Raw genomic sequence first — 11,000 nt, 5'->3', positions numbered from 1 at the left:
AAAAAACCTCGTGCCAACTCACGAGTTACCATGCCCTTATGGCTTATACTTTATTGGTGAAACAAAGTGGGAACGATATCTATGAAACAGAACACCATTTTTTGACCAAGATGTCCTCGTTATTCGAAGATAAATATCAGGTGACGGTTTATTTGTACGAACGTTAATATAAGATAAAATAAAAACCCAAGTGTTGACTTTGGCTTTTAGACCGTGTGTTTTTACCGCCGCTACAAGGCGCTGTTGTGCGCTTCAATTAATGTGCAATATTTCACAAGTAATACATTTTGGAAAGGGGGGAAAGTTAGTGCTTAATTAAAACGTATGCAGCTGTTTTAAAACAGTTTCTTTTTCAGTAAATGTCGTTTTTTTTGTGGATTTTAAAATTTTGCAAGTCGGGTAAACTGTGCACACACACGTGGTAAGCATTTTTTTTCACTTTAAACTTAGTTAAAGAGAAAACTAGAGCGTTAGCGGTATGTTTTTAAATGGTTATTTATGTGTAAAAATGTAATATCTGGTTTTCGAATGTTATACAACGAATATCAGCGAATCTTAAGTGAAATTTTAGGACCAAAATTTTACTTTTACCCAGCGGAATGAATGAATGTAACTTATTTATCATCGCATGGAGGGGCAATGCAATGACAGCCGTTATAAGCTTATAACACAGGTGTTTTGTTTCATAGAATTTTTCACTAGCAACAACTTAACTCATACAACCACTAGCTGAATCTGTATATTCTGTAACGTTACGGCGGATTCTTTAGTAGTACCCTTGTATATTTTCTATAGACCTATTTCAGAGTGTTGGCAATTTGAACAAGTCTTTAAATTAAAATTGTATCATATTGCTGCTGGCGTGATAAATATGGCTGCTGAAGTTATGAGTGTAAACGGGGAATTAAATGATTCAGACAGGCTAAAAGCTGAGAAATTTAAAGAAGAAGCAAACCATTTATTCAAAGGTAAATAGTTTTATAAGTGATTTAAATTTGAACGGTTTGTGAAATTCAGACATTTATGTATTTGAAATGTGAAAATATGTTTATAGGTTCAAAAAATTATGTTTATTAAAATTCTTGAAACTATTGTGAATAGTTAGTGACGGTCATTTTTACTTTTGAAACATGCGGGTCTGTAGCAAAAACTTCCTGTCCAGAGGACTTTTCCTTTCTAATGATTCTCTTAGTTTTGCTGTTTCTTAGAAAATTCCTCAGAAACACCAATCATTATAACACGGGTGTTCTGTTTCATACACCTTGTGTTTGCTCACAAGTTACCAAATATAATACTTTGTGGGTGATTGACTAAATGTAACTTATTTATCCTCGCATGGTGGGGCAACAACAGTCGTTATAACACAAGTGTTCTGTTCTGTTTCAAACACCTCGTGTCCACTTGACAGTTACCATTAGATGATAAAGCATAAACTGTCCAACCATAAATGAAACTTTGTTATTAAATAGATATTTTCTACAGATAAGAAATATGAAGAAGCGATCGACCTTTACACGAAAGCAATTGAAGTGAACCCTAAGTCTGCTGTCTACCACGCAAACCGTAGTTTTGCCAACCTACGATTAGAGAACTATGGATTTGCACTTGAAGATGCTACTACTGCAATATCATGTGATAAAAAATATATTAAAGTTAGTGGGCTATTACTATTAGTGTTATATATATTCATTGTTTTTTTAAATTAAAATATCAATTAGGTAAAAAGCCTACAGACCTCACCCATATATAGAATAGAATATCAATTTAGTTGCCTGTTTTTTTTTCAATAATGTCTATTGCCTTGGTAGGAAATCATAAATAATTTATTTTTTTAAAATTTACACATTCAATAATGTCTATTGCCAAGGTCATTGTGTCTTGTGTTTATGTAGGGTTCAAGCTATTCTAGGTTCAATATCACATTTTTCTAATATTGAATATTTCTTGTAATTAAATTGATTGTTTTATATAGCACAAAGGTACGCCTGCCTCTAACCCAAATGTTATGGGTTCAAGGCTAGACGCTGCCACCGTTTTTGGCATATAATATAAATCTTACAAACACATTAATAATAATATGGATATTATATTTAGTATATGAATAGAACAAAATAAAAAAGTTTTCAAACATTAATAGGGATGTTAGCTTATCTCAAGTTGTTTATTTTAAATCTACACAGGCTTACTATAGAAGAGCTTCTGCCTATATGTCGTTGGGGAAGTTTAAACTAGCGCTACGTGACTTAGAAGCTGTGAGTTTATTTCTTCTCTATTTCCTTTATATTATTTGTATGCAAGGCATGGTATGAGTCATTATATGTGTTTACATGGGAGTCTCCAGGTTATGAGTTCCTGTTGAAAGATTTTAATGTTTTTGTTGTTTGGTAATGTGGGGGACTAGTTTAAGCTTTATTGACATTGTTTTTAGTTTTAGTTTAAAAAATAAGGGGTGGGTGGTTTTATTTACCACAAAAAAAATGTATATATAATAGGGATGTACATTACAGAATAATTAGGTATTCCAGGATATCCTACAATACGTTATTTTACTGTGAAACGTTTTTTCTTGAAAGTCCCGCAAATACAAAGAATCTTTTTTTTCAAAATTATTAAATTTAAAAAAATTGTGAGTTTAGTTCAGGAGTTGATATATGTTGACGTCATTTAACAGAATACCGACTCCTGTAGGTAGATTCGAATACAAAAGGATTTGAAATTCTGTAATGCGCATCCCTATATAAAATAAAAATTTAGAAGGATCGCCACCCCAGAAACACCCGGGCTGCACCACTGCACATGTTGGTACATTAACAAGTTTTTGTTTTTTTGTTCCAGATTGTTAAAGTTCGTCCCACAGACAAAGATGCGCGAATGAAATACACAGCTTGCAGTAAAATTGTAAAACAAAAAGCTTTTGAGAAAGCGATCGCTTGCGAAGATAACAAGAAACTTGTATCGGAAAGTATTAACCTTGATAATATAAGTGAGTGGGCGCGTGTTTGTATTTTAATAAATGCTGAGTTAGACCAGGTATTGAGTGCATAGGATGCTTATGCACTCCAGTTTAATATAGCATAAGGTTTATCTTATCCTACAAAAAAGAAAGGATGTTTAGCAATATTTTGGAAATTTTGCAACAGTTTTCGTTCGTCTAATAATTTAAAATAAATTTTGCCTCACGTAGTTTCCATTTTTCATCTTTTATAAAAAAGGTAAGAAACTATGAAATAAATTGTAATGTTAACTTTTTGTTCTGTTCGATATTTGGCCTCACGTAGTTCTCATCTTTATTTACGCAAAGACACATGACTGACTTTTAAGGTGCTATGTTCTTGTTATTAACACAATTAAGAATTAACCGTTTCTTCCTAGCTGTTGAGGAAAGTTACAACGGTCCGCGAATACCCGAGAGCGGAATAAACGCAGAATTTATGAAAAATTTGGTCCAGACATTTAAAGATCAGAATAAGTTACACAGAAGGTGAGCATTGCTGTGTCTGTGTGTTAGAATAACTGTAGTTGTGTTTATTATTATTATAGGGGTGTATAGATCTTTGCAAACAGTTGTAACAGCAATTGTAAGAGATTTATATAGTTGCTCTTAAGCCGGCACGAGGTGTGTTAAACAGAACACCTGTATATAACGACTATCATTACCCAAAACGTATTATAAAAACCGTATTATAACGACTATCATTACCCAAAACGTATTATAAAAACCGTATTATAACGACTGTCATTATCCAACAACGTGAGGATAAAAGTTACAAATTTATGTTCAACTTTTCAGATATGCTTACCAAATCCTGCTTGAAATGAAAGAAATATTGAGTGGGTTGCCGTCGTTGGTTGATATTGTAGTAGAAAAGGTGAGAAAGAGATATAAATAATGTGGCTCATTTGGTTAAAGCGCTGGCTTCAAATCTAGTGGTTATGGGATCAAGGCTCATCGCTGCTACTATTGTGGGCATGGGCGCCGTTTTATATGGTGCAGACGAGGCCGGCCTACTCTGGATATTATGCAGACGGTGCAGCACCTGCTGCGTATAACTGCATTTTATTAATAAAACCCGTTTAAAATTAAAGAACTAGTCGTTTTAAGAACTGTATATTCAAACGTACTGAGTTATTACGCCATCGATTGGCGTAACAACGATCATTTTCCGTAATGTTTTTCTCAACCACGCGTCCACGCATAATGCTTTGTTACGACATAGTAGCGATTCACACGCTGATTATTTGCGTCATATTATTATTTGATGCGTCGATTATTGACGTCATAATACGGTTTGACGGGTTCATTATTAGCAATCCAGGAGAAAGCAAACTGAATAGTGTACGTTTACGGTGGAGACTGTTTATTAAAACTTTAACGAAAAGTGAACATACGTTAGTTTTATTGCTATGAGTATATGGCTAGCGCCTTTGCAAATACGGTTATACAACGACTGTATTAAAATAAAACAAATAAAACATACATTGGTCTGTATTAAACACATTAAAGCTTTAACTTAACGGTTTAATCTTTTTGTGTGGCGGATGTCCTTGGATTCAATTAAGTACTTTAACAGCTATCTACAGACATAGGTGCTTGCTACATATTTTGGAACAAACTTTAGCTGCTCGTAAAATTAATACGTCATCGAAAGTAACGATTGACAGGCAAAGCCTAAGTTGCGAATCGCTTAAAAACGATCTACAAACAGTTTTAATGATTTAAAAACCCCTCAAACACTAGATCTGTACAAAATTAAGACCTATGTAATAATCAACAGCATTGATGTTTCTTGAGGCGTCATTAATGTTCGTGTGCGTATCGTAGGAACAACGTCCTTCAAAGAACGACGAACGAGTTTGACTGTGTGATTTTGCCAGTTTCATACCCGCATGAACGATAGGCAGCAGCTTTGGCAAACTTTAATAGTCGCCGTTATTGTTACTGCTGCCATGGAAAGTATAGCTTAATCGTGTTTTGGCGCGAGTGATAAAAACTCGCGTATACCGTATTTTCCTAATTTCTGCAAAACGAATGACGTCATCATAAACGTGGCCTCTTCTGCAATTTAAAAAAATCAGCGCCTATGATTGTGGGCGTATGTGTTCTTGGGCAAGACAGTTAACGACAATTGCTCCAACCCAGTGGTCACTAATGGGTTGTCCAAATAGTAAATTTTCAACCATACAGCAAAAAATCACCCAGAAAGTTACATAAATACATTTAACACCTGTCTTATTAAATCATATTCTGTTCTAGGACGATCAACTAACTGTATGTGGAGACGTACATGGCCAATACTATGACCTGTGTCATGTGTTTGAACTCAATGGACTCCCAGCAGAAGACAATCCTTATGTATCCTTTCTATATTGTGGTGGTTTTAGGCCTGTTGAAATTATATGCAGTAAATCTTAGGGCCAGTTTTCATGGCTTTTAGACTCCTAGGAGGTACTTTTACTATTGTGTGGTTACCTATAAATTTATGCTGGTACTTTTGTGTGTGTTAAAGTCTTTGACAATGCCACAGTATTTGGAAAACACAGTAGGGCTTGGTTGTTTTTATGAGTTAATGGTCCCATAAGATTTTTTTATAGATTTTTATCCCATGAGATCCTTTTATTAATATATGGTTACATATCTCTGGTATATGTTTAGGGGGAAGCCACCGTATTTAGAAACACAGTACAGCTTAATGGTATTTAGGACTTTAGATTTAAACTTTCCTCTAAAGGATACAATTTAGCAAACCCCAAAATAGGCGGATCTTAACAAAGCAATATTATCATATCTGATATTTAGCATCTTTATAAACCACAATCCTTAACCCCACCTTTAGTTATTCAATGGAGATTTTGTCGACAGAGGTTCTTGGTCGGTAGAAGTTATATTGGTGCTGTTCGGTTACAAAATTTTACTCCCTAACAAGTTCCACCTTGTTCGAGGTAGCTGTTACTTTCATGTTGTTTACTTATTGGGACAAACCCGACCTTTCATTCTTATGTGTTTAGTATTACCCATTTGATTGTAATAACTCCTGCGAAAATAATGCATGTATTATTTATACTGAGAATGATGTATGTCTTATTTAATATTTATTTTCAATTTACCTCAGTTATTGAGAAAAGGTGTCTGTCCTATGTGACAAGCATAGGCACCAAACCTGGGGTGGCAGGGTGGGCAGGTCTACCCTTGAATTTTCTGGTGTATATTAATCACTAAACATTACAATCAATAAATTAAATTAGTGTTATAGAAAATTGTGTCCAACTGTTCCTGCCTCCCCTGCATTTTAATAAGTTAGTCCTCATATTAATAGGCAACCATGAAACTGACTACATGAACCAGATGTATGGGTTCGAGGGCGAGGTTAAAGCTAAATATGGGGGAAACATGATGGGTTTATTCAGTGAGGTGTTTAACTGGCTACCTTTGTCTTACTGTATCAACGGAAAAGTACTGGTAAGTTTTCTAAAAATCTGTTTTTTTTGGAATCATTGAATGAATAATGGATCATTAAAATTCTTTAAAACCAACTATTGTACAAAGTCTTCAGACTTCCTTATGCTAATTTGTAAATATTAACATAAATATGCATCATAAAAGCACAAAGGCCGCCTAGCCTACGGTGTATAGGTTGTGTCTTCTCTTTCCATCCAACTATATCTTAGTTTGTTTCGAATTAGGTTCAACTCCATATGAGTTCATTTATATTGTGTTGTAGATTTATTTCCCATGTGTGGGCTGCCTTTTTTATAGAATGAATATATATTGTTATAAAATAAAACCAATGTTGATTGGTGTGGTGTCTTGTTTGTTAGAGCAGTCACTTCTAGTATAACTCGCGTTTCGTCTGCCTATCGGTTTCAAGTCTGAGCCCCAAAGAGCGCTAAAACAATGGTCTGTTGTTTAGGTAATGCATGGTGTAAAAACAGCCGCTAAATGATTCAGTAAACATTAGTTTTGTCGTCCACATAGATTATGCATGGTGGGTTATGTGAGAAAGATGGCGTGACCTTGGATGACCTTCGTAAAATCGAACGAAATCGTCAACCTCCAGAGAACGGACTCATGTGTGACCTCTTGTGGTCAGATCCTCAAGCAAAGGTAAATAGAAATCATATATTTTACGCTATAGATGAGCCTCACTTAACATTTCACCCACAACACTCTATGGTATTGGGCAAATTGGGGTAATAATTTACATTCCAGGCCCCAAGCGTGCCTCACCCTTTAATATAATCTCTGTTATTAAGGGGATGTAAACTCAGTGGGGTCTGGAGCACCCTGGGTGTTGGGGTAATATACCTACATTCCAGGTCTCAGGTGTGCCTCACCCTTTAATATAATCTCTGTTATTAAGGGGCTGTAAAACTCAGTGGGGTCTGGAGCACCCTGGGTGTTGGGGTGATATACGTACATTCCAGGTCTCAGGTGTGCCTCACTAAAGACCTCACCCTTATAGAATATAATCTCCATTATTGAGTGTCTATAAACTGCTTTAGTGGGGTTTAGATAGTAGCACCCTGGGTGTTGGGGTGATAGACCTACATCCCAGGTCTCAGGCGTGCCTCACTCTTAACAACAGAATCTATATTACCCGCCTTGGTATGTTGGGGGTAATAGACCTACATAGTTATAATACAAAACCTGATGGTAACAACCCTAATACTTTCCCATATATTAACCCACCTTCCACAGATGGGCAGAGGGGTAAGCAAGCGTGGGGTAAGTTGTCAATTTGGACCTGACATCACATCAAACTTTCTACGCAATAATGGGTTGGATTATATTATAAGAAGCCACGAATGTAAGGTAAGAATCTGTTCTGTTACTTCTTCTACCATTTTGTTAAAGTTCTTTTAATGGCTCATCTGGTATAAAAATCTATTGTATTTCCGACATTTCGTTTGCTATTTTTCAAAGCTTTATCATAGAATGAAAATATATACCCCTATTTATATAGGTGCCTATTCTAATATTGTATCAATAAATTAAACTTTATATACACATGTCGCAAATGTTACGCTTATGTTTCCCATCTTATATATCTTATTATTGTATCAATGATTAAATACCCATACGGAACGGTGTTTATGTATGTGGATTAATAGCAATTGCTCATGACAATGAGTAGCAAGCATACCTCTTGCTATTTAATTAATCGCAACCTTTTGCCTCCAATTATTATATCACTTAACAAACCACCCATACAGAATGGTGGATACGAGGAGCAACACAACGGTAAATGCATCACAATATTCTCCGCTCCGAACTATTGTGATCAGATGGGAAACAAGGGGGCTTTCATCACGTTACGAGCACCAGATTTAATTCCAAAGTTCACACAGTTTGAAGCAGTGGTAAGTGTGTGGGGGTGGTAGGGGGTTGATGGATACACATGGTAATACCTTGGTATTGGTAGTATGGTATGTATGTGGTTTGAGCCTACATCATAAGTCCCAACTCTCAGGTGTGCCTCACCAAAGCCCACACACTTATAGAATAAAAATTCTGGTTTATAAACTGCCTCGGTGGGGTCTAGATGTTAGTACCCTGGGTGTTGGGGTAATGGACTTACATCCTAAGATCGACTAAGCTTTTCGCACCGCGTCTGATCTACCCTAACCATTATTTTGCGGATTAAATTAACAATAGTTGAACAAAACGTTGGACCCAAAATAGGGTTCAGACACTCAGTGATAAGTGAGGGTTAACGGATTGTTTAAAAGTTTGAGACCCACAGTCCCTCCCTAATTAATCTTATTCTTATAGAAACACCCGGAAGTCCAACCAATGGCGTACGCGAACTCATTCATGCGAATGAATGGAATGTTTTAAACTACTGTGGCTGCGTTTCATTTTTAGGACATTTCGATCCAAACTTTGTTTTTACGTAAAGTGTATATTTTCCAATTTGAAATAAATTTCAGATACATTTCAAGCACAGTGTAGAAGTGAGTATATAACAAAATGCGGCCCTTAATCACCACAAGTAGGGAATAATAAACATATACATGGGGTTGGATAACTTGCAATTCTAAACACATCAAACTACGGGTGGCAGAGTAGCAACTGCATTAAACATTACAAGTTACAACCAACAAGTTGTTTTGTATAAATATAAGTCTAACTATGCGTCTATCCATGCCCTCCTGCATTTACAAATCGCCCATATACACCAGCCAACTATTTACACAAGACCTTACATTATAACACATTAATACATAGGGGTTGAAAATATTAAGGTTGTTTTATAATTCCACTGAAAACGAGACACCGCATGAACAGTTTGTATTCGATTGAGGATTGTCGGAAACTCGGAATGAACTTTTTATCAATTCTTCTTGATAATCAATATACGATCCTTTTATTAATTCTAACGATCCATCGTCGGTTACAACTTTGACCCCGTCTCGCTCGTAACTTCTGTAAATAAATAAGATATAGTGGGGTGGGGTAGATGGGACATCTTTAGCACGTACTATCCAAAATATCCTGATCGTGTTTTAAGCAAATAACAACGGTCTAAGGGAGTCGTGAACTCACAGTAAACATGTGCTCACTGTCAACTTTGTCAAGTTAGGATAACATGTTGGAAATCAAGGAGTTTACAGCACAGGTGTTGCACACTGTACATTATGGCTTCATACACCTCATGCTCGCTGTCGAGTTTAATCCAAACCAAAAGCATATCGTTGGCCTATTCAGCACTTTTAGTGTTATGAAAGTAATTAATTAGAAACGAACGTAACTTACTTGTCATCCTCCATGATTTTATGATCAAGTTCGAACTTATAAGTAAAACCAGAACAACCTCCTCCTTCAACGGATATTCTAAGGAATTCATCTGGTGTTGCAACTTTCTTTAATTGCTGTGAAGGATGGTAACTTCGTAAAAGTATTATATAGTTTTTTAATTACAACAAGGGTATACACACCTCATGCTGACTGTCCTGTTATAACTTGGTGTCTTCTTATACACCAGACACACATGGTGTATTCATACACCTCATGCTCACTGTTGAGTTATAACATGGGTGTCTTCTTATACACCAGACACACATGGTGTATTCATACACCTCATGCTCACTGTGGAGTTATAACATCGGTGTCTTCTTATACACCAGACACACATAGTGCATTCATACACCTCATGCTCCCTGTCGAGATATAACATGGGTGTCTTCTTATACACCAGACACACATGGTGTATTCATACACCTCATGCTCACTATCAAGTTATAACATGGGTGTCTTCTTATACACCAGACACACATGGTGCATTTATACACCTTATGTTTACTGTCAAGCTATGGAAGTTTTTTTGTACACCAAAAACACATAATATTTACTGCACATAAAACAACTAACTATATATCTTTACCTTTACACATGCATCAGTTATGTGCAGTATGTCTTTATTAGCATTTACTGATGCTGTTGAAAGGGCAACTCTGGGACCATTTGTTTGTTTCACTACTTTGCTTGCAAGATACCTTGGGACACCATATGTAAGAAAACTGTAAGAAGTAAAATTTTATAAATTAATTTATAAAATAGGCAATGTAATATTTAATTTGATAAACTTTAATATTATTTTGTATTCAATATAATTATATATATCATGTGTAATTATTTTTTTGGATTCTTACCTATTGTTAATAACTCTTTTGAAAATAAGTGAAGACATTCCTAATAATCAAGCCACAATAACATTACTTAAAATGTTTGTTCTAAAAAATAAAGAGAACTTGGGTTATTTTTGGCAAAAAATTCTGTGAAAATTAATTTTTGTACAAAAATATTTTCATGATTGCTAGATGGAAAACTGTTACAAATTTGTATATGTAATTTATATATTCGACACATAGCTCTGTTTAGAATTGAATACTAATGCTCTGGTATGAGGTTATTAAATATGTGTATTTTTTGGGAAATACTGCAGAGTACTGGGTCAACTCTACCCAAAATCTGAGGTCCCATAGCATGTCATGCTATAGAG

General features: G+C 35.4%; 2 protein-coding genes across 2 annotated transcripts; one reads left to right on the top strand and one right to left on the bottom strand.

Annotated features, from left to right (window-relative positions):
* Positions 1-300: 300 nt before the first annotated feature.
* Positions 301-8,939, top strand: LOC149737161 (serine/threonine-protein phosphatase 5-like). Its single transcript, XM_089876017.1, has 14 exons — positions 301-421; positions 796-968; positions 1,483-1,652; positions 2,181-2,252; positions 2,836-2,983; positions 3,373-3,481; positions 3,791-3,869; positions 5,255-5,353; positions 5,835-5,940; positions 6,315-6,457; positions 6,974-7,102; positions 7,697-7,810; positions 8,212-8,358; positions 8,771-8,939. Exons 2-14 carry the CDS (start codon positions 872-874, stop codon positions 8,834-8,836), a joined length of 1,479 nt encoding a protein of 492 aa, XP_089732143.1. The 5' UTR covers positions 301-421; positions 796-871; the 3' UTR covers positions 8,837-8,939.
* On the bottom strand, positions 8,881-10,979 carry LOC149737160 (iron-sulfur cluster assembly 2 homolog, mitochondrial-like). Its single transcript, XM_089876039.1, has 4 exons — positions 10,651-10,979; positions 10,383-10,518; positions 9,755-9,870; positions 8,881-9,424 (listed from the first exon to the last, which is right to left on the bottom strand). The coding sequence occupies exons 1-4, from the start codon at positions 10,686-10,688 to the stop codon at positions 9,250-9,252; spliced, it is 465 nt and encodes a 154-aa protein (XP_089732165.1). The 5' UTR covers positions 10,689-10,979; the 3' UTR covers positions 8,881-9,249.
* Positions 10,980-11,000: the final 21 nt, after the last annotated feature.

The sequence above is a fragment of the Ciona robusta genome, chromosome 4 (genome assembly GCF_009617815.1).
Source record: "Ciona robusta chromosome 4, ASM961781v2".
In the NCBI taxonomy this organism is placed as follows: Eukaryota; Metazoa; Chordata; class Ascidiacea; order Phlebobranchia; family Cionidae; genus Ciona; species Ciona robusta.
Note: the sequence above shows the minus strand (reverse complement) of the source record. Positions and strands in the feature narration are given on the sequence as shown.